The 24,689-nt window shown below is 43.2% G+C and overlaps 1 protein-coding gene across 4 annotated transcripts; it reads right to left on the minus strand.

Annotated features, from left to right (window-relative positions):
* Positions 1 to 625: 625 nt before the first annotated feature.
* MAPKAPK5 (MAPK activated protein kinase 5) lies at positions 626 to 24,684 on the minus strand. Of its 4 annotated transcripts, none has more exons than XM_072880245.1 (14): positions 24,033 to 24,684; positions 19,254 to 19,327; positions 17,901 to 17,976; positions 16,592 to 16,689; positions 15,010 to 15,118; positions 12,221 to 12,310; positions 11,503 to 11,598; positions 10,181 to 10,261; positions 6,052 to 6,239; positions 3,615 to 3,735; positions 2,804 to 2,934; positions 2,052 to 2,173; positions 1,588 to 1,692; positions 626 to 825 (listed from the first exon to the last, which is right to left on the minus strand). In XM_072880245.1, the coding sequence occupies exons 1-14, from the start codon at positions 24,066 to 24,068 to the stop codon at positions 731 to 733; spliced, it is 1,422 nt and encodes a 473-aa protein (XP_072736346.1). In that variant the 5' UTR covers positions 24,069 to 24,684; the 3' UTR covers positions 626 to 730. The 4 variants fall into 4 exon arrangements, with proteins under 4 accessions (XP_072736346.1, XP_072736347.1, XP_072736348.1 ...); XM_072880246.1 differs by having other exon boundaries at positions 2,058 to 2,173; positions 24,033 to 24,683; XM_072880247.1 differs by lacking the exons at positions 17,901 to 17,976; positions 24,033 to 24,684 and having other exon boundaries at positions 19,254 to 19,314.
* Positions 24,685 to 24,689: the final 5 nt, after the last annotated feature.

Raw genomic sequence — 24,689 nt, forward strand, 5'->3', positions numbered from 1 at the left:
CTAGAACATTCTTCTATTCTGCTGTTGAACAATATGATAAAAAGAGGAGTCTTATGCTGAATGGCCAATTCAGCCTTAAAAGGTCTGAGGAAGATGGGGAAGAAGAAAGAAAGAGGGCTAAGCCTTAAAGAAGGTCTGAGGAAGATGGGGAAGAAGAAAAAAAGAGGGCTACTGATCAGAACTGAAAAATACAGCAAGCATATGGACTCAGGTGCCCTTGGCAAGGCCAAGCGCGGCTCTTGGGTCATCTAGCAAAACAGAAGGCTATTTAGTTGCCTCTACATAAAGACTCAGAATTTAGGCGCAAAGGGTAGCTATGAAGTTTGTGTTTCACAGCACTTGCTTCAAGTACTTACTGAGCAGGGTGTTGAGAAACTGTGGCTGTCTCGTTCACATACATAGTCATTGCAGCTGGCTGTATGTATAGCAGATGGAAGGCAGCTTCTGCAACTGGTTATTAAGAAAAAGAATGGTCTTTAACAATATAATTTGCCCCATCTGGGGGACTCATGATTAACAGTACATAAGTGATCATATATACCTCAAGGAACTGAGTTTTAAAAAAATATTACAGTACCAATGATTTTTTTGTATCTACAACTATACAGCATTTTCAAGCAGTATGGAAATTTAATGAAATAATTATGATTTATTAATTTACATAAAAATACTTTTTACAGTTAAAGAATAAATCTTAAATGGTAAAAAAAATAAGATTAAGAAGCTCCAGCTATTGAGAGTCATGGGAGTTTGTCTGCTCTTCGATAACTTGTTTTACTATTTCTGCCAATTTTAGTCGATCCACTTTATCTGTGAATCCTCTGCCTGAAAAGAGAAGAACAGGTAGTCAGCTGGTGCTGGGCACAAGGAGGAAAGGAATCACAGCTGGAGTCATACACTGACTGAACACAAAGCAATGCTTCACACAAACGTAGGACAACATTTGCAAGGGAACCAAAATGAGTTATGATCTCTAGTTCAATTGAAAAAAAACATTGAGCACCTAAAAACCTAAATTAAAACCAACCAAGCAAAAAAACAGAATGAGGGAAGAGGCACGGCCAAGCCCTCGTGAACCTGGCTGACGCCCCTGGTCCCCTTATATTCATCAGCATCTGCTCCTGGGGGCTGACACCTCTGACACCCTGTTTTGTCAAGGAGCCATCTGAACACTCCCAAGGCAGCTGGCCTAGTTTAATTCTGCTTCCTACACAAACTGAGCAGAAGAGACATTGTGCTGACACAGATGAGGGCAGCAGCCTCCAGCAGAAAGAGGGTAATAAACAGCTGGAAGGAAACCAGCTCAAAACAGCTAAAGCGGTTTCTAAAGTGATGATCCATCTGTGCTGTTATGTTCCTGCATGACTTGGTACCTTTGAAAACTCTACCTGAACCTCAAATAGAAATTTTAAAGCAGAACTTTCAACCTCACTTCTAGAGCACCCATGCTGGCAGATGGGCTGAACCAGTGTCAAAACCTAAATCAGCCTGACACAAATTCCAGAAATTTGTTTTATTTCCATATAAGAAGGTCACTGCTTCCCCTCTTTCACCCCTTCTCCATGGAAGAGCAAAAGAGTTCCTCACCATTCCAGCTGAAGCTCTGAAGAGTGTCTCGCAGCAACTTACACTCTCTGTTATACTTCCACGCCTCCTGCATCACTTCATTCAGCTTCTCATCTTCATTCTCTCCTATTTAGGAGAACAAAGATAAACAGGAGGCTTGTCATTTTGCCTCACAGCAACATTCAGAGCTTCAGTAAACAGTACGTGCAGTTATTCCTCCTCGCCTCACGCAAACTAGGAAATCGGTTTGAAAGCAGACACTCCTGTTTGAAAGTTATTTTAACAGCTCTGCATGTCACTATTGACACTAATATTAGGCATGCACCAAAATTACAGTCCACAGACAGTGCTTTCCTCTTGAGACCGACTAGGACAACAGGAGTTTTGTTTATCCTTCCTCACTACTGACACAGACTGATCTTGAGGCACAGTAAAAAGTCAGTGTCTTGCATGTTTAGGAATGGAACTTTCTTAAAAGTGGCAACCTTTACCAGCCTGTGGTAGAATGCACTGAGCAATCACATCTCTGAGCTTTTCCAGAGCCACGTTGGAATCGTTACTTCCATTCTCAGGGTCATGGATATAAACACCATCCTTTGGCTTAGTGCTGCAAAAGAACAAGGAGGAAACAATTAAAATTTGAATGCAACTCGAGTCTGTTACTCATTGCATAACTGCACCAGTATAATGCTCTCTTTCACTCTCTGGAAAGCTGGGAGCTAGATTTAGCATTAACTGTAACAATGTCCTGCATTATAAGACCACTTTAAATATGAAGAAAAATAAATATTCCTTCAAATTAATTCAAGTAAGGGCAATCCTAAAATGCATTATCCTATTTTTCAGATAGGTAACTCGAAGAGAGAGATTACCTGACTTTTTCAATAAATAAATGTCAAGATTAGAAAAAAATATTGGAATTCTTTCTCCCAGTTTGTCCTACCTTACTCAACATGTCACCCATCTTCTCATAACAGATCTGTTCTGCTACCTGTACAATATAATAGCACTATCCAATCTCCTTCCTGCCCTCACCGGCATATCCTGGAAGACACACCATATTGTGCAAGTATTACTTGACTTCAACTACCCACTTCAGCATGAAGAGTGTGTCAGCCAAATCAGAAATTCAAGAGCATGGTTACAATTGAATGAACCTGTAACATGCTTAAAGTCATTCTCCTGGCATCACAGCTGCCTACATTTTGATCTTTCAAAAACAGCTTGAGAGAGTTACCCCAGTAATTTCCTTTTGCGCAGGATTGGGTTGTTGACGGAGTGAAGGGGTTTGAGACTGACTTTGAGGTCTTGGATTCTCATGTTCGCAAGCTGTTCTGCATGAGCCTGTTGTATCCCTGCAACCATTGCCTGGAATGAAAAGAGTTGCACTTGATGTTTTAATTAGGTTCTTTGTGAATTAAAGAACAATATAAGGACAATGTTAGCCATGGACCAAAAAAAAAAGATGCTCCAAAATCCTATTTATTTCAGAGAAGTGTAACAGAAGTCGGGTTTGCATTATGCAAGACATGATTAGAACTACAGTCATTGACTGTGGGACAATATATCCCGACCTCACAGGGGCTGAACAGGACCAAAGGATCATCTCTGCTTCTCATGGTCACAAGCTTAAGAGTGCTGACTGAACTCCTCTTTGAGCAGAGTTTAAAGGAAGCAAGAAGGGCTATTCATTTGCTGCTAATTAATGAGGTCATAGCTGTAGTCAGGTATAAAACATGGCGGGGGGGGGTTGTGTGTGCAAGAGAAAAGACCTAGAGAAGAGTCCTCAGGCATGTTTACTGCCATACTCTGTTCTCTACTTGTTAGCACATGGCTGCTCTTTACTGCCAATTTTGGAGCATCTTCTCCTTGCCCAAATTTCAAATGGAACCATTTCCATTTTCTTACAAAGATCTCAGGCTCTCATTAAGGCAGAAGGGGAGCTCTTTGTCTGCATAACACCATGTGAAAGAAAACACTCAAACCACCCAAGAGCTACCCAGCTCCTCTATGCAACATTCTTCACAAAATAAAATGAATTTTTAGACCTTGTCCATCATCAGCTGGGCAGAGGGTAGGATGTTATCAAGTGCCTCGGTGGAGTTGAGCCAGGGATGGTCCAGCACACCTTCAATGGTCAGCCGTTCCTCAGGTTTGACCTTCAGCAGCCTGGGAGAGGAATCAATCAGTCCATAAAGAGGTCGTTGTTGATTTACGATGTGCTGCTCTGTCTGGGATTAGAGCACTTAGCAATCTCTAAGCATTAGAGAGGCCAAAAAAAGAAACTCCTCCTAACAACTGAACCACTAATCTGACTCAAAAGCAGTCTGACTTTCTACCAGCTTCACTGACCCTTGCTGCGGTGATATTTTAAGGCTATCACAGCTCATGCAGTTACATTCAGCAACTCAGTGTAAAAGAAAGGCGCTGAAAGCCATTTTAGTAATACTTGTGTACCACCGAACTCTACATTCACATCCTCCCAGATGGGAAATTATCTTCCAGATGAACTGGAAACGATCCAGACCAACAGCCTCTGGAAATGCACATCTAGAGCTCATCCACGTAACAGTCTATACTCATAGCAAGGACCCTGGGCATGGTGAAGTAAGGCAAAGCTTCAAAGTTGGAAACCTGTTTGCTGAATTAACTGCTTTCACCGTGCAACCTTAGCTTTTCTCCCCCTGCAAAAGCCTCAAGTAATGGACACTCTGGCAGGCTATACCACCTCAAAGTAAGAAGGAACTTTATTCTGAGATCACTGAAAACTCCATGGAATTAAATTTTACTAGAATAAAACCCTGGAAAGAGATTTTGCAGATAAACTCATGTTCTCATGATAATCACAACTGTTTAATAAAAAAAAGTAAAATTTCACACGGAGTGCTGACAAGTTATCCCAACAGTCTAAATTAGAAACAGAATGACTTTGTCACACTTTCTTAGACAATACTCTAAATCAGCTTCCTGGCTGCAAAGCAGAATTGTTTAATATACCAAGAAAGTGGAAATAACTTTTACAAAATGTCAGCAGGACCACAGGCTAGCTCATAAATTTCACTTGCAAGGCCATGCTGCTGAACAGGTCGTAAGTTCAGTTTTAATACAAGACCCAAGACACATGCATTCCTTTTATGTAGGTTTTCAAAGTCCTAACCTATTATCAAGCACTCCAGCTCATAAAGCTTAAGGTCAGAAATAAAGCTCGACATGCTTGAAAGGAAGCAGCTGCTTGAATGCAAAATATGACCTCCAGAAGCAAGACTCCATATGAATAGCAGTCTCCATAAAGAAAATGTAAACTTATCCAGAATTGTATAAAGTCTAAATGTATTCCTGCACCATAAACACAGATTCAGACCCACTGGCTGGAAAAGACAAGCAGGAAAGGGAGTCCTGATAACATTAGTGAGAGAATTAAGTGAAGTGAACTGAATCTAAGTAACAACATTCTGTGAGCTGAGTTTCACGGCCATTTTAAAAGACAATGAAGCCTATTGACTGTGGAGCTTCTGAGTGAGAATAAAGAGTTGACCTTGGTATAAGCAGAAGTTTCACTGCAACATAATCTGCAGTTTATTTGGTGAAAGGTTGTGGGCTCTCCTGCACTGCTATAAACAGGTCCTGGCACCCTTTCCAAACGATGTTAAGTCCCTGGAGATTTTACAGTATGTCAGAGGAGACAGTGACAGTTTAAAATTGTTTAACAGATTGATTTTTTTTCTATTTATGGTGCTTTTATCCTTCCAGTTCCTCTGGTGATACAAGCAAAGGCAGTAAGTCTCTCTCACATTTTAAAAAATAAGTGAGGTCAAGACCTTATCAGTGCCACATTCTTGCTTTCAAACAAGACCATGGGATCACAGTCTTTGAAACATTTGCAGTTGAGATATGCATTGCATGAAAAACAGTTTGCATCAGCATTTAGAATAAAATATCCATGCAAAACCTTATCTCTCAGTCTGATACCTTGTGACAGGTCTTAACCTCCCTTTCCATGCCTCTCTCGACTCCTTTTAGACTGTATACTATGTGCACAGGGTTTTAAGGGACAGATCTACCAGTTCGTATTACGCCACCTAGATGCCCCCTGATTTTAACAGGAGTTTAGACATTACTACAGGAGATACGTGCCTACAGAGCACTTGCAGATGTGGCAGCTGGTTGTCTATGTTGTTCTGAAGCAAGGCAGTGTACCCGCTCCCCTTAAAGACTAAACACACAATGTAGTCTAGCAACTTCAGAGACAGGAGACATCAAAAATTGAACACAACAGTTGGGGAGGAAAAAAAGAGAGGGAAAGAAAAATATTTACCAGACTTCATTCGTGCTGAATATGATAGAAAATGTTTCAGCTGTATGTGCTGCAGACAACTCCCCCCGCCTTTGGAAAAATGAGCCCTTTGTGATAATGCACTCTGAAGTGATTTTCCAATTTCTTCATATAAGCACAGAGCAATACAACATTTTCCTCAACTGACTCACTTTCGCACAATGTCTTTCGCCATTTCTGAGATCTGGCTCCACTCTTCCTCTGGAAATTCAAAACTTCCTGTCATGATCTTTTTCCGCATGTCCTTTGGAATTGTCCGACTATGGTGTTTGGAGTAAAACGGAGGGTATCCACACAGCATCACGTAAATAATGACACCCAGGGACCACAAGTCACAGCTCTGAAAGCAAGGAAATGATCACTTTGGGGCGCAATTTGCAGCAAGCAGTGGTGTAGCTATGTTAAAAGTTCTATGTGATTCCCTAAGAAAACAGAAACACAGCCCAGCCTCCTCCTAAAGGTCCATCTGAGGCCCTTCATGGATAAATATGGCAAATTTGTAAGCACAAGATAACTCCATGCTGCCAAGCTAAACTACTTCCAGTACCCAAAAGTAGCTTGTTTACGGAAAGCACTCCTGTAACTCTGTACTATGCAATGGTCAATTGTATGGAAACAGCCAGTGCATCAGAGGCGTGAGCAAGCTGCGCATTTATTACATCTCTCAGGATACTTGAATCCTAGTCTCTCAATATCAGGGCATAAAACAGAACACAGTCATTTTTTAGAATGTGAGACTAAAAAAAGAAACACCATCAAACAAATGAGCTAACAGAGATACTTAATCAGAGAGGTCTGCAATGGTAAAACCACGTCCTGAAAGCCACAGAGATGAAGCAGCTTCAGAAAGGCAGGAGTGGTATTTCACGGCTGCTTATAGACTCATAGAACGGCTTGGGTTGGAAGGGACCTTTAAAGATCATCTAGTCCAACCCCCCTGCCATGGACAGGGACATCTTTCACTAGATCAGGTTGCTCAAAGCCCCAGCCAACCTGACCTTCAACACTTCCAGGGATGGGGCTGTGCTCCCTCCTGTCCTCCCACCCCAGCCTGGAGCTCCCTCCCCTGCCCTTGTACTCATGTTACTGCTGATGTGATACAGAAGTTCATCCCAGGAGGTGGATCCAGCCAAAAACCAGCTCAGTAAAGATGCTGAAAGCCAGATCTACTCCTCATCTAGATCTTTGTGCATTCACGCAACATAGACACTACTCAGGAAGAAGGGAGAGTACCGTAACAGCCTAGACTTCAATTCAAGCTTCTGTTGGACCATATACTTAAGGATACAGCTCTGTTATCACTTGGTTATGGCATGGCGCGGGCTGGGGCTGGTAGGATCTGCTCTGACCCTGGCCATCCATTCCCAGTATTTCTTTTGTGCCAACACTAGCATTTGTGCAGCTAATCATTTATTTTTACTGGCTTGGTTTCCAGCCCTATCGGTCCTCCAAGGGACTCCCAAAGGTTTATGCCAGCACAAGGATGGACAGGAACACACAGCCAAGCATAAGCAGAAGCCTGAACTCCAGCCAGGTTCAGGTGACTGTGGAAAGACACGCAAGGGCAGATTTGGGGAACCGGGAGGTTCTGCAATCAATTTACGGACAGAAGTCCGCACAGCTGCCAACTGAAGCAACCTCAGCTCCACCTTGTCTGCCCCAGGCTGTATATTCCACCATCTACTCCGGGGCAGCACCAGCATTCATGAAGCTGCACAGATGAACTCAGAAAACACAGAATCTGTGACTCCAATAACTGTTTTTTGACTGGATCAACACCAACCCAGGAAGGGGCCCTCAAAGGTGAGACTGTTTCCTTCTGGAGGGAATACACCTAGATCAGCTCATACTGAGCATTAAATCCTACCCTTGGCTTTTGTCTTCTACAAAACATGTGGATGCTGATAAAGAAAGAAACTTCAAGGAGTTACCCCACATATGTATGCTTTTAAGCAAGTTGTTTAAGCCAATCTCAGATGGCTCTAGAAGTCTAAATTTCTAAATAGGTACCTAAATTGTCATCATTTTTCCATTGACCAGAGATAATTCCTAATGAAATCAATGGGACTTTAGGCATGTAAGTAGGAAACAGGTGTCTAAATTCTTCGTGGATATGGTTCTCAGATTCTGTTTCTCAAGAGTCAACCCCCTCCAGCCATGACATACACACTTATATTTGATCCAATACACACACAGCTTAATAAAAATACTCAGGGAATCAAAGATGTGTTTTTTCCTCCAATTTAAATCTGTGGGGTAGATCTGATCATGAGGGTGGATCACAGGCATTTCCACTCAGGCTCTGAATTGCTGTGGAAGGACAGTGTACCTGGGAGTTTATCACAGCCTATTTTGGGGAACTAGGCATATGCCAAATGCTGCTTTTGCAGTGAGTCACACTTGGCAAGGTAAGGATGAGGCCACTTCTTTCAGCAGCCTTTCCAGTCAGTGCCACCATGGCTGAAAGCAGTTCAGCATGACCAATCAATTCTTTAAATGAAACATGAAAACAAAATCACTGTATCACATTGTAAATCCCAGAAGATCACACCAGCTGAACCTTGTCAGTATGTGAGCTAACTCCAGTTGGTATCTGTTTTCAAGGTTCTTTCTTCCATTCTGTACAAGAATACGGCCCATATTTTGCTTCAGGTGCCATGGCCAGGGCTCTTTGGTTCATTAAAAGAACAAAACAGCTGTCAAACTGTTACCTACATGAACAGTGAGCAACCACTTCTAGGTGTCTCTGGAACTGCATCTACCCTTTTACAATGAGAGAGAGGGAAATCCCTTGGAGAGGGCTGTTACTGGAGAGTAAATCTGGTTCAATCCACAGAAGTGGAGTTCTTGAGCCTTGTGAGACTTTCAAAATTTATAAAAAACAACTTTCCCTGTGACTGGGGTTCACATGAGATAGGGCAGAAGAAACTCTGTATTGAAAAGACTATTGGCACTTGTCTGAGAACTCGTTTTGTAAGAAGTGTCTGGCTTCTATCATCAAGCTGTTTCTCCAGGATGGAGAACAGATAATCATAACCCTAAGAAGGCAGATTCATTATTAGGAAGCCCACGTGGACTAATTCAGTGAAAGTTATCTCTGCCCGTCTTTGCTTTAGCTCTCTACAGAAGGTTACTAAAATATAACCAAATTTACTAATATATACCAAACTACCCCCTCTAGCATGTGGTGGGTTAAACAACCATCCTTAAAACTGGAATCAGTGTAGATATTTAGCACTGCAATCAGAAACCAGCTAACTTTAATCAAAATTGACAATCTGAAAGAAAAACACTCAGTGGTTCAAACACTGCTGTGTTTGAAGCCAGCAGGAGACAGTGATAATATGGAGGAAGATGTTTTGGAATGACCAAAAAGGAGTACAACCTTTCAGGACACTTTCTGTCAACACTTTACAAGATTCTAGCAGCAGTTGTTATTGCCCGTGGCTACTGCTACAGATGACACAATACACTATTGGCCATTTTGCACAAGATCCCCAATACAGGCAAGGTACCCCCACAGCTGCCTTAACAAGATAGCCTAAATAGTGCTTTGCACATCCAGAAACTCTGGCTGACAGCAGAAACGAGGTTTTCCTTGAACCAGCCTCTTGTGGAGGTGAAAGAACTTCCCTTGTTGTTCAGACTCCATCAGAATCATTCTACTCCCTCCAAAATCTTGTTAATGTTTCATGCTCCTTTAATAGCATTGGTATATTTTTCCTTTAATTAGAGGATCCTTAATTAGGCTTGGACGAAGTGTGCATTTCATTATTCGCTCTGTCAGAAAGAATGCAGAGCCAGCAGTGCCTTTTAGCATATCACTTCTAAACTGAGAAAGACGGCTACCTGCACAGATCATTATCTTCTGATTTGCCAGTTCAACTGAATGAAACCTGGCCTGAACATAATACATTTAAGGGGAGAAATACCACTGTATACCCGGTCACTCCTTTTAGAAAAGCCAAAGGAACCACACTTCCTTACAGTTGAAAATACACATGTACACAAAGCAGCAAGCAACACGACATTTCCCTACTGTTTCCTGTAGATCCTGCTTTTTACTCAGTGTGAGGTATCTGGTTAGTTAGATGTATTCCTGTCACAGAGATTAGAACAATTTTATTGCTCCTGGCCATAAGTGTGTAATTTCAGGGCAATAAAGTTTATTGCCTTAGGTGATAAAATGTGTCAATAGACTACTTCTACAGCAGATACACCAGGGGGGTGGGGAAGACACTGTGCTTTAAAGATATTGACTTGGGGACTTTCATAGCTTACCTTGTTATAAGTGTAAGGTGTTGGAGAGGTGGGGATAATACCAGATTTTTCTTTCTGATGCCGTCTTTGTGCCTCCAGTACCTGTTGCCATGAGAGGAAAAAAAAATGCAAGATACATCTCACCTACAGGCATCACAAACAGCAATGCCTATACCAAATATGTTTGATGCTTTTCCATTCGGTGGACTTATTCCAGCTACTGAAGACTCTGCCAAACTCCAGCTGTTCTTCCTAAGAAAGACCAGAACTTTCTACATGGGGAAAATTTCAGCTAAAATATTTTGCTGCTTTGGATGAAAACTTCAGTTTTGCTGGAATTAAAGCAATTGTTCCACCTCTTTTGTTCAAAACCTCTAACACCTCCATGCTTTGGAACTAAAACCTAAAGTGTGTTTGGAGGGTAACCCTAGCTCCAGAGATGTCCCTTTTTGCCTCTCCCATGAACAAATCACATCAAATTTGTCCCTCGCTGATCAAATCTGCATTTCTACAAAAATCTCAGTTTAAACATGCTCAGGAAAAGCTTTCTGCGGGTTTGGTAGTTCACTTGTTTTATAAACCCTGTCTGTAGTGCACATGACCCTTCACCAGCAGGCTCCAGCTGAGGAGGCATTTTCAGGGCACTTGACTGTGGCTGCATGGTCTGATCTCTGCAATTGCTCTTCCTAGTCATTGAAGGCTGCCGACATGCCCAGTACTGCCATTAAATATCTATCTGCAGTTTTCTTTTAATTTTCTTCAGAACTCCAACACAAAGCACAAAAGAGAGTGGAGAAAGCAGCACTACAAAAAACAGCCTGTCCATAATTATAGATTATGTCTTAATGCATACTGACAAGGGGGCCAAGCCAAGGTGAACAGGTGCCCTCTGGCACTGCCCTCCTTTTGAGCGATTGCCTTTACAGAACCTTTTTGTTTCAGCACAGGCCTTTTTAATGTAATCTTGAATGAGCCTGAGCTGGAATAAGGATTGCGAAGCAGGGACTTTTCCAAAAAAGCTGCTTTAATGCAGTTAACGGCCAATTGTCAAAATCTTGAGTAGTCTCACTGGTGGGAGTCAGGCCTGGGAGAGTCAGGAGGCATCGGCAATAAGTCAGTGCTAAGAACACAGTCTGGGAAATTTGCCTCACAATCTCCTGCTGTAATCAATAGATCACTGTGGCACTCCTTCTTTAAAGGTGGCTACTATACAATTACTCAAGATTCCTGTGCCCAGAAGCCCTTAATAGGGCAGCAAAGGCTTTTAAAATGACGTGGTTATGGAGGCACAGGCAATAAAGATCATGATTCCCCTTTAGCCTAGAACTGTAATCATTTGTTACCTGAGGTGCTACGTAATATGGAGTGAACTGCGGTGTCATCAAGTCACCTTGGTCTACTTTGGCAAATCCAAAGTCACACAATTTAACAGGTGCATCCTAAAACAAGAAGAGGCTTCATTACAAAATCTCATTGTATCAGCTTTTCTAACACATACTTCTTGCCTTGTAGTCATCTTACCTTTGCCACATGTACTCCTCTTTTGCATTTATACCCTTACCATTCCACAAAGCAGCTAAAAGGTCGTAAGCTGATCTTTGAAACAATCATTTTTGTTTTCCTGGGTGCTCTGGGTCAAAAGCAGTGCCCCCCTCAGATTTGGAAAGCGCTAAGCATATTGTAGGGGGGTCACTGCATATGCAGGGTGGTTATGAGCAGGAGAAGAAAGAAACAGGCAAGTGCTTGGATACATCAAAGCACCTATAACGCAAGTTAGAACATCCTGATGACACCTAGGGAGGAAACATGGCAGAGCAGATCTCCTCAGCAAAGCAAGATTCTATGTTGAGGTAGAGAACCTGACCCATATTTAACAGCAGAAGCATGGACAGCCTGTACTCCAAGCAGATCAGAGTATGGAAAAGCACACAGCCAAAAAGGTCATTAATTTTTTTCACCAAAACATTGCATTAATGTCATTTTACAACTATTATGAAAATCACCATTGAGCCATTTTACAGAATTCAGCAGTAAACAAAGAATACCAAGTCTTCATCTTACCAGAGAGTTATCCTTGAAGAGGAGATTCTCAGGCTTGAGGTCTCTATGTGCAATGTTTAGTGAGTGGCAATGCTGCAAAGCCAAAGCTATCTGAAAAAGGGCACAATAAATCAACTACAATTACAGAACTCCTCCTTTAGCCTGGACAGTTATTTTAGCTTTAAAAAGGACATTGCCAACATAGCTTAGAACCCAAACATCTTCACTCCACTTGGGTACACTTCCGAGTTAAGACAAACCTGGCCATACCGCACAATAGTGCGGTAAAGCGACGATCGGGAAATGAAACCCACCAAGCTATTCAGTTTGCATTTCACTCAAAGCAAACAGAAAATAAAAGATAATTTGCACTGGGCTTCCCAACTATCTTAGTTTGACTAACTTGGGGCATTATTAGTCTCCCAGAAGTGAAACAGATCATGACAGTGTCCTTTTATATGCTGTGCTAGGCCTACAAGGTCACTACACTTGCTTGCACGCTCTCCAGCAATTACATTCTGTTTAACAGTCAACAGCGAGTTCCTGCTTCAATATTTCAGTGAGTATTTTATTGCATTTGTTACTGACTTAAGAGTCAACATTCAGGCAGTTTTATTCTTTAATTCTTGACGGTACTGCCTGCAATTTACTAATTTCATGGGATATTACACAGAAATGCATTACTTGATTCCTTCAAAGACAGCTTCTTATACTGCTGTGGTTTATAAACCTGTAACCCAGTCACGAAAACTCTATAGACTGTACATTTGAAAGCACAATTAATTTAAAGAAAACCAAAGCATAAATACTTAAACAGCATTACTGAAACAAAAGTAAGGGAAAGCCACACAACCCTTATTTGCAAGTATTCCTACTGGCTTCTGTAGGATCCTACCCAAACACAGTACCCCGGGGTGAAGTGCCGAGTCCTTAGAAGACTGCAAATTACTGTGACAAGAGAACTTCAGTGTTAACTTAGCTCAGAAACAGATACAAACACATTCCCAGAGAAAATGAGGTAGCTTTGTGACAAATTTTTAACTATTACTGGGTACAAGGAACTAAGACCCAAAGTTCCAGACAATGATGAAGAACCACTAGATGAAAGAGTAAGATTTTAACATTGCTTTCAAACCTCATTAGTATAAACATTAAAGCAAAGAGTTACTTGGGACATGAATAACCCAAGTGTACACACAGTCAGAATTCAATTCAAAGTCTTGTCTTTTGGCATAGTTTTAAAAGATTTTCCCAACATGTTAATCCTGGAGATTGCCTTGCACTGTCAAAATCAAACAGCCCAAAGGACATGAAAACAAACTGTCAAGAATAATTCTGTACTTCCACCTAATTTCTTTGTTGGATGAAACCAAAAAGGTAACAGCACAATTAGCATTTCATTAGAAACAAGTCAAAGCACAAGACAGAAAAGTAAGATGAAATGATTTGGCCCTCTTTTTTGCCTCAGTACCAAACATTATCTCCCCAGCTCAGCGGGAAGCAAGTGATCAGGATATGGATATAATCATAAACAGCCATGTCAATTTACAACAAATGCTGTAGTATCTTGTCTCATGTTTTCTTTCCTTTATTCACTGCAGAGATCACTGGTGCGGGAGCAGGACATTTACTGATGAGTATCTCCAGTATAGCCTCTCACCTACAGTTCGTATATCTTTTGTTTGGAATGCCAATATAACCTCTGCAAGAAGCAAACGATGGCAACTCCAGCCCTCTGCTTCATGCTGTGGTGTCAATTCCCATGCAGAAGAGCTCAGCCATTTTGACAGCAAAATCCTTCTGCCTTGTGGTTCCTTACAGCAAGCTGCTGGTCCTCTGCTGTGGCTCCCTAGAAAGGCTATCACAACATACAGCCATACCTTCCTTCCTGCAACCCTCCCATTAGTCCAAGCTTTCCGACTGGGCACCACAAGTCATCCAACAGCTTGGAAGTGAAAGGGAACAAGTTCACCCCAGAACTGAGAGGAACTGAGAGGAACTGACACTGGGGATCCCTGCGCTGAATCTCATGGAGGCCCTTCTGCTTCATCATCCTGTCCACTCTAGCAGGATATAAGCTAGTCACACCAGATGCACTGCTAAGCAACAAAGAGCCTGATGGACACCAAAACCTCTAGTAATAAATACTGTGGAGGCTATAAAACACAACATTCAAGAGTGAGTTGCGTAGAGAAATGGAGAGGGGAAAAATGACATCAGAACCAACAGCACAGAAAACATGCACTATAGTGGTACATTCCTGTTGTTATCTTCCACGACAGGCAGGACTTCCATAAAACCAAATACGGAACCCAGCTTGAAAACCACTGGCCCGGGACACGTGTACATTATTGTCTGCTACCCTGCCCAAGAGGTGAGAGAAACGCCAAGTCTGTGTCATGGCCAAGATTCTCAAACTGGAGCTCAGGAGCCACGCAGGGTCTGGTGAGAGCCTGTGGACTGTTGGAGGTAACACTTTTAGAACAACAGCGAGGGATACAGCAGGAAGATTGTGCAAGAAAAGAGCTCTCTCTGGTGAAGTGTTCTGTAGACCAGGTTAGGAAAACCATTGCTAGGGACAGCAGAGACACCAGGGTCCCAACCCAGAAGAACTAGCCCACACCTTCAAATTCTTTGCTTCTATTAAAACTTTGGCATTGTCAGGTTATAACAAAGCAGGCAATGATCATCAGATCAGAACTGAGGATTATTTTAGCGTCCTTTTTTCCCACCCCCCCCACCCCAAGAAATTGTTAAATACTTTAGCCATTATCATTCATGGATTTGCTTATACATGGGTGTTAACTTGCCTGCTTTGTTACTTGGCTTGCTTGCTTCTCAGTAAAGTGCCGGTGCTGGCTGATTCTGTGAAATAGCTCTCCCCCTTCCATCATCTCCATTACAATAAGGAGCCGAGCCCTGTTCAAAAGCATTTCATTTTGTTATATTAAAAATAATCAAAAAATAACAGAATTGCTAAGCTAATAATGCATACTTCATATCTACTGACGCAGGCCAAAAGAGAGACATATACTTGCTTCTCCTACAGTTGTTAGAGCTATTTTGGTTCTGTAATTTTGCCTTTAAGCGTATAAGCTGCAGGATTTTCTGGCTCCCAGCACAATCTGACTCACTGATTGTCAGCCACGAATCTACAGTTTGCTCTTCACGTTGGGCTCCCACATCCAGCTGGAACAAACACCATGGACATGTCTACATGGATGCATTCAGACAGATACATGCAAGCTCCACCCATGCTTTCCACCAGCAAGCCACTTTGGACCTGGAAGCCATTTAGACGCATCACTGTATAACTCTGCCCTCAAAGAATAACACAGCAGGTAGAGTCTTGCATTAAACAGGCTAAACAGCTTCCAGGCTGGAGCTGGCTTCGAGCACAGCATACACCTGTCTGCACCCATCCTTGCAGACATGCCGATCCGCCTAGGCACTAAAGATGTTCACGGCAACTTAGAAGCAGAAGGTTGAGGAATTATCTTTAATGCTTTTGAGTCTGGACACTCTATTGTACCTTATTATTTTAATTCAGTTTTATTGCCATAATTATGAAGGGCAACGAATAGGAAGTGTGGAGATCAGGACTGCTAGATCCTCAAGAAACTAACTTATAGTTCTTCTCACCACACAGCAAAATCAGACACATCAGAGACTAAGACAGGTCTCAGCTCTTTAATTCTCCCAGCTCTGATTTTTTTCTCAACTAATATCCAATTAGAAGACAATGTTTTTATCCCAAGTGATATTAATTTATGAAAAATAGAAGTCTGCTTCATGTTTTGCTGTGTTCCTTTTAAGCAGGACAATGTATTGAGAGTTTACAGGGCAGAACCTAGTATTTTTAGAAAGAACTCTCTCTTTTTTTTTTTTTAAATGAAGACTGGCACTCTGAGTTTCCCAGTGGCTCACAGACATTACCATCATGTAAAAGGATCTCACTTAGGATTCTAGGTAGCAACAAAAGTCACAGCTCCAATCCTGCTTTAACAGTGCTTTGAAAGCAGAAGGAGGATCAAAGGTTACAATTCAATTCAACTTACTAAAGCAGTATCAAAGCAGGACAGAAGCTAGAAGCTAATACACTCTCTCAGACAATGCAAGTATCGCAGACTGAATCAATGAAAAACCTAAGAAATGAAGATGTACTCAAAACCAGTAGTGAAGGACACGAATTCATTTAAATATGCAAAGGTCTGGGCGTTGACAGGGAAAAAGGCAAGCGTTGCTTATTCTGAAGTATAAATATCATATCTGGAACACCCTATAAATATTCATTTTTGGTCACGCTGTGATTAAGAAAAAGCAAACTCCACTATACCTTGGCCTAAACATGGAAAGCAAGCTGTGGGAATGAATCACCCTATGTAATCTTACCTTGGGCTGGATTCATGTGGGAACTGCACACTGTTAGCATAAACTTCAATAATTTGAACAATATTTGGATGTGTTGCACACATCATGTGCAGACGTACCTTGAAGAGAAGGGAAGAAACGTTACTGTACATGGTGACACGTTCTTGAGCAGTTCTGCTCCTCCCTCTGCCCCCAAGACTATGGCACACACGAGCCCATGCGCTGCCAGCTGTGCTCAGCACCAGTCACACCCAATTTCAAGTTACTCAAAAAAATAAAGTGCCTACAAGCGTTTATATGAGTGACCAACAGCCATTACACTACTTGGACCGAGTAGGACATACATTGCCAACCTATTTGTTACAGACCATGGAATCAAATCCAGCAAAGTTCCATAAAAAGCCCAATCTTTGATTTCTTTGCTTTTTAAAAATAAATTTAAAGCTAGAACTAGCTTTAAAGTAGCAATAGATACACAATCGAAACCGAAAATTCATGAATAAAACTTGAAATTCCATCATCCGGCTCCTTTTGTGGCCTCAAGGTCTAGCACTCACAACACGTGAAACCTCATCTCCTGTTCCGACTTTCTGAAACAGGAACCTAAGGAATTTTCCCCAGTTTAAAGCTACCTGGACTGCTAAATCAAATCAAGGCTTGATGTTCTTTGTAAACAGATTATTTTTCCCTGGGAATTTTAAATGAGAATTTGCTCAGTAACAAGAAATGGAAGTTGCCTAAACCTTGAGGACAATTAACGCTTCTTTCACTTTCATGACAGCTTGAACAACTGCCCATCATTTTCAATAGACTGACAGCTTGGTACCTTGGCACGCTCTTGCCAGCCACAGTAAGTCACAAACAGTATCAGTGAGCTTATTTAGTTTCTCGTACACAGATAAACCCATACCATTTAGAGTGCAACTTGAAGCATTCTTGGCAATTCTTAGAGTAGTGACATCCAAGAGCGAGATGTATGAAAACAAAATCAGTTCTAAACTATTCATGTTACATTACATGGGACATAGGGAGAACACTAGCTTTAAAATGCAGCTCTATAAATTACACTTGCACATATACAGCTAACACCTACAGCAAACTCAGAGTTAGAAAGACCCGCTGTTTCACCCACCACCTCACCCTATAGGAACTGAGCACAGCAAGGCTAGAGGATCAAACCCAAGGAATCTTGCATAGCAAGATCTGCAGAACACGTGGTTGGTTTTGGTTGTTTTGGTTGTTTTTTTTTTTTAAACCATTGCAACAATTCACCAAAAGGGCGAGACTTTGCAGTGTGTCAGAAGGCAGACATTATAAACAGGAACTATACCTCATTTCTAGCTTTTGGACGATCAAGAAGAATTTTCAGTGCAAAGCGTTCTTGAGAGGATTTTTTCACGCAGACTCTGGTATTACAGCAATAAAATTATTCAGTCAGCAAGAATGTTAAAGAGACACTTCAAGCAATTGATCTGTAGTTATGAGTTTGCTCTCCACATGGGAATTAACAGGAATGCCCGCAATCTGGAATATACAGGGCACCTGCCACCATGTCCCAGCTCGAAAACCTCAGTTTTCAGCCTTCCACAACAACCTAATACGTTATGCAGAAACACCTAACACAAAGCAGTGCAGAAAAAGTGCTTCAGAGCAATGGGTAACTGCAGACAAACAGAATGCACTCCAGACATTCAGCCTGAAGAGATACTTGTGATGAAAAAACCCAAACCACACAGTGGCAGCCTGAATATCTCCAATGGAGGGTGTGTGTAGTCTGCAATAAATAAAGTGTTTCTGAATGGAAATCCTTGTTTTAGCAAGGCCACCAAGTGTGCCGCACACGTTTTTTTCTCTCTTTCCCCCATTTAACATTAACAATTAAACTGCGTCAGAAGGAAGGGCCCACATATTAACAGGCAGCTAAAAGAATAAAAAACAAAGGGATATTTTAATAAAGATCAGAGGCAACACAGCAACAGAAAATGAATGAGGAGAAACCAATTGCCTGGACAGGAAGATAAATGGTGGCAAAGACAATCGCCCTGTCAAGTGCCCAGAAACAGAGAGGCGCAGACATTTGTTTTCCAGCACTTGTGCAAATTCCCGCTCCCAAAAGGGAGAGTTCTTGTTGAAAAGGGAACATATGTTTTGCTTTACAGAAAGCCTTCAGTTCCTGCAGGGGTTAGAAATTCACGATGGGCAAGTCTGGTATGAGATGCAGACCTCGTGGCACTGTCTGCTTTGGCCTCACATGATGATGTGAAAAAATAGCAGGTAAAAATAGCTAACGGCTGCAGAGTGCTGATGCCCCAAGTGATGATACCGTAGACGGGAGCAGCGACCTTTGCACCAAACTGACACTAGTATCAAAAGGACAAAGGTGTTTGAGCAGAATTTTCTGCTGCCACCGTTTCACAACCGACTCCTGTTCCTGCTTTGCTTCAGGAATATGGCAGTGAGACAGGACAAGGCAGAGAGCCGAGGAGAATTTTTACTTGAAACTTATCCCATAAAAGACAACACCTCGCTCGCACATCAGCTACAACCCGCATGGAGTACAGATACATTTATTTGTTTATAGAGTCTTCCACATATCACATCACAATTAAAATACATACTCACTTCTCCGCAGCTAATGAAACAGGCTGAGATTACATACACATCCGCAGGTGTATTGTCTTACCTAACAGGACCACTGATCCCAGCTCCCAGCTTCTGAGTCCAGTTAATGTTGTACTCCTCTAAAATGGAGGTTTCCTACGCAAGAAGGAGCAGGGGGAGGGGAAAGAGAGTAAAAAAAAATAATAATAATAAATTACTACATCCCTTCAAAAAAAAACAGCTCAGCAGACCTGATTTGCAAGATACCTGAGCAGAGAAAGACCCTACTTTGAAGTTTTGCTTCACCTCGGAAAATTGAACATAAATACAAATACTCACATAATAATATACCACAGTTTAAAATTATTTCTGTGCAGCTGAGACTGCTCACCCTGGCATTCTGAAACAGGATTATTGAGAACAGGAGATGGGATCTTGCGCCTTTAATACAGAAAGCATATCAAGGGCACTTTCCCCCCCCACCTCTTAAATCCAGCTTTCTACCTATAAACGATCAATCACAACTTAATTACAGTCGCAACTGAGTTACAGCATCATTATGTACTTTTTGGTCATACGGTACAGTGGAAAATGATTTTGCTGCTTTCTTAGGGTTTTCAAACCTTTGGAATCATTATACTGTAAATTAAACCCTGCATGACTAGTTTTAGCTTGTCTGATAATGAACCAGCCTCATGTTTATAATCCTTTTGTCCAAATCCATATAAACAGGGTTTGGTTTTGTTATGACACAGCTTGGGTGCTATCATGCTTAAACATGTCACAAGGCGGGATGTAAACCTAGCTTCAGCGCGCAGCATTTTGATTAATGCCATGTGCTGCTACGCAGATGGTGATCTAACAACAGAGCAGGGCTGAACGGTAGAAAACATTGCGTGCAAACACAAGTCAAAGTCATACACGCCATAAAATTCCTCCTTTGTTCTTTTATGAACATTGCTACCTATGTTCAGGATCATCTTTCAAAAAGCCACGCCTTCTGATAAATTGCAAGAAAAGGAGGTGGTAACAAAAGCTAGCGACAGAGAGGCTTAAGCAAGACGGTAAAATACTTCCCAAATACACGGAAAACAAATAGAAGAGTCCACCGCTTGCATAGGAACTTTATTCTGATCAGATTTTCCCCTTCTGTTAACTTCAATTCAAAACACGCAGCATTTCAGGAATCACTCGTGCTACAAACGACAAGAAAATTGAGAACGCTCGTGCTCTCAACTAAGGTATTGCAAATGGCAGACCCTAACCTGGGATCGTTGGCCTCTGCTGCAACAGTCGTGGATTAACACTATGGCCAGGCTGGAGCCAGGCCTCAAGCCACATGGATTGAAAACAAAGCAAGAAAGGAAAGCTGATATTTAAGGCAAGATTTGAAGGGATTAGAGAGTGCAAAAGACAGATATGAAAGGAAAAATTGCCTTTTAATGCAGTATGGAGTGGGTATTACATAAATCATAAGTGACCAGCATGAAAGGTGTAGAGGAAAAAGTTAAAGTTAACTGGAGGTTTTATGAAGGGTTTTGAAAGAAAGGGGAAAAAAAGCATAGCAGATCACACACGGTTTGTTGTTTTCAAGTAGAAGCACAAAGAAACTTTCTTATCAATTCAACTAACATACGTCTCACTTGTGAGAAGTGTATTAGGGAAAAGCTAATTTGATTTTCCTGATATTCAGACATAGAGAATTGAAGGCATTATAGGTGGAATGAAAACACAATTTTAGAAGAGCATTAAGGGTTTCTCTGAACTGGGGAGTACCTCCTCAGCACATGCTTTCAAGATCACACTTAGTGTTTAAGTTTTGAAGAAAGTCAAAGCACTGAACTGGAGAAGCAAATGCCAAAGTACTCTGGAGCAACATTGTGATGAAGGGATAACAATTCTTCGTTATTTTTTACAGAGCTTTGAAGTCTGCTCCTCCTGTTCCAAAACCGAAGAAGGGCCTGCCTGCCCCAAAACTTACCTAACCCTTTCAACTGCACAGGGTGAGCTAAAAAGAGATACTGTCTCCATGTACAAGCCCAGTCTTGACTAAAGAGTTTCTGCTGCCTCGTGCCACTTCGGCGATGGCACAGAGACTACTCACTTCATTCCAGCTGAATAAGTGGAACAGAGGAGATGATTAGGAATTGAAAAGTCTGTGATTTATGAATCAAATGAAGCAAGATTAAAATCTGATAGTTCTCAACTCCTGAAGGACAAGTTCCACAACTACCAATAAGTCCATTTTAAATAGAAATTAATTTCCTCTTTCATATTCTGCATATTTGTCATTGTTTTAATTAAAAAGCCAACATTTTTGTTTTCTGCATTTTTATTTGGATTCCAATGTTCATTCAAAAGTAGCTTTACAACTTAGAAGTAAAAATGAATAATCTAGCGATCAAGAAACACTATTCACCATTTCCTAATGGTATGAAATACAGTATTTGAGGACTTTGATGTCCATCAATGTACAGAATTGCTTACATCTCCTAGTTCAGAAGCAGTAACTCCAAATCTAGCACCAAGACTACGTTGCTGCAAATCAACACGAGTTCATAACATTCAAACAGCATGAAATATTTAAAATGTACAGATATAAAACTGCCCTCTGAAAACATCAAAATCTATTTCAACTGGTAAGCCTAAATGCCTTGCCTCTTCATTTAGATTAATGTACTGTGGATGCAGGCAGCAGAGAGTACGGGTATCCTGTACTTAGCTCCACATGTGGAGAATAAAATGCCTTACAGTAGCACTGCTGCACAGCACTGAACTTGTAGACGCTGACGGGTCAGCTGGAACTAATCTGCTGCGGCTGGGAACAGAGGAGGCAGAAGAGTGCCGGCGAGAGCACTTTCAAAAAAAATCTGCAGTGGTGCAGTTTCTCACAGTAAACCTTTTTGCTCCTACTGTTAAAGGAACTTTAAATTTCTGATCACTCCTTACATTAATTTCCAGTGGGCAAAGGGAACAAACTAATTTGAAATGTGTCCAATTACAAAAAAGTTTCACACAAACTTTAAGAGTTGAGTTCTCCTCAATAGCACAATTGCCTTTCAGCAAACACAGGGTACCTAAAACAACGGTTCGAGCATCCTCCCATGCAGAGTCAGCAGCCTGGGATGCTAACAGCCTGGAAAGGCAGGGCTGAGACTTCTCCTACCTTGATCTCCAGCAAGCTGCTTTCAGACAGGGTTAGGCATGCACCGGGACTGCTCAGGGGAAAGCTCAGGCGCTTCTCAGTTTCCACTGAATACCAATGGGAAAAGGTTTGAAATAAGGTAATTTAAGAATAACGCGTGCTCACTACAGTCAATTAAAAGCACACAGACTGCTGCTTGGACAAACTCCACATATTCAACAGGTGAAATGCCAACAACCAGCGTAACTCCATCTCCACTGCTCCAAAGCGCAGCCTTTCAACTTTGGCTAGTTTGCCTTAAACAGCGATCACTATCTTGAATCACAGACCTTAAACCTGCAGACGCAGGTGAAAACCAATCAAACTTGAACAATAACCAAGTATTTGAGAAGCAGAGAAGTCAGCATAATATAGAAAAGTACAAATTACATTTTAGATTCAGACAATGCCTATAACCCAAGATTTGCCCAGAACCTGTTCTCGGTCAGAACCCCTCCAAACTGCGAGGGGCAGGAGGCAGATACAGGATGGTCCCTACACTTACACAAATGCTTCAGTTTTTTTGAACCCCCAAGAGCTCTGATGTAGATTCTTTATCTTGACATGAAATACCACAGAAAAACTTGCTTTCAAAAAGAAGGTTTTTCATTCTGGACAGCTACTTCACCTGCACCGTGCCAAGACTTACAGTGAGGCAGGAAGAGACAGTATACAATTCTGATACTTGATCTTGTAGTTTAATTACGATCTGGGTTGTCCGAACACAGTGCTTAGACTTCCTTCTACTCTGGGCTTTTTTTAGCTCAAAAGACAAGACCAACATATTTTAAATCAATCCAGATTTCAACAACACAAGACTGTGTTGCTCCTTCTCTTGCATTGATATTTGCCCCCAACGAGCTTTGTAAAGACAAATCCCACCATGGCAGACAGCAGGGCTAAGGAAAGGTGGCAAATGCCAATACACAGGGTCTTTTTACCTACATCCTGAAGGAATTCATGCATCCTCTTTTAATAAGCATTTATGAAGGCATCCAGAATCTGTGACAGTGAATGCGTCGCACAAGGTAAAGAGCCTGCAGAGGGTCTTTAAAACATTGTTTTATTGTCACTTTATCTCAACAGGGTTTCCCTAGCTTCTTCAGGAAATCCGCTCAGCCAGGTCACAGAAGGATTCACCGGCAAGCGCTATGCTCACACACTGATTCTCGCTGTAAAAAAAGAAATCCTGAATCTGTTCAGCTCCTCTACCACCACTCGAAACACAAACATCCCACACGCCAGATTTGTTTTCATGACAGCATCCGAACAGGAACTCGGAGAGGGACTGAGGCGACAGCATTGCCTCCGCAGCGGGGACTGCTGTGAGGCAGAGACCCCAGCTCCCGGACGCCCCGAGTAGCCCCGGGTCTGCTCCCCGCGGTCTCAGCACCGATCCCCCAAGGCCGGATCCCGTGGAAGCCGTCTGCCTGCAGCTCCAATTTCCCTACCCGGTGTCTGGTGCTCCCCACCGGAGCACTGCGGGTGACGAGCCCGAGGGCAGCAGGGCCCCGGTGGAGGGACAGGGAGGAGCAGAGCCGCAGCCGTAAGAGAAGGGGGGACTGGGACCCGCCGGGCCCCAGGGCCCTGCCCGGGCTGCCCACCTCCCCTCGCAGGGCAGGCGACGAGCGGGGGCCGGTGGCGGGGAGACCCCGAGCGCCGCTGCCTCCTGCCTACCTTGATCATCTTGTCCATCTCGTGATCCTCCGACATCCTCCCGCGGGGCTACGGGCGGCTGGGGCGGGCGGGAGCCGCCGGCCCGCCCCCAGCGAGGGACAGCGGGGCTGCGGGGGCCGAGGGCCGGCGAGGCAGAAGGGAGGGAGGGAGGCAGCGAGGGGGGCCGGGGGCGGCGGCGGGGCCGGCCCGGGGGCGCTGGGCCGCGCTAGGCAACGGGCAGCCCCGGAGGAGCCTTTGTGCCGCCGCCGCACCGCCTCATCCCCGGCCGGGGGGGGGGGGGAGGGGGGCCGGGACCCCGCGCGGAGGCGGGGGAGCGCCGCGGGGAGGGCGCGGGCGGGCCCAGAGCCGCCGCTCAGCCCGGGAGACGCCGCCGCCGAGGCGCCGCCGCCGCCCGCGCCGCCCGGGAGCCAGGCATTGCCGGCACCCTGAGCCGGGCACACCCGCCGGGCGGCGCGCCCCGCCGCGGCGCTCCCGCCCCCGCCGTGCCCCGCGCGGGAGGCCGGCCCGCGTCGCCCGCCTCCCCCCCGCTCCCACCGGGGAATTTTCGGAGCCTCCGCCACGGCGGTGGCGCGGTTTACAGGCGGCCACCGCCACCCCTAAATGCGCGACGTCGCCATCAAGGCCCCCGCGGGGCCTTCGAGTCGCCGGGTGCCTCCT

Source organism: Ciconia boyciana, chromosome 15 (genome assembly GCF_034638445.1).
Source record: "Ciconia boyciana chromosome 15, ASM3463844v1, whole genome shotgun sequence".
NCBI classification, from domain to species: Eukaryota; Metazoa; Chordata; class Aves; order Ciconiiformes; family Ciconiidae; genus Ciconia; species Ciconia boyciana.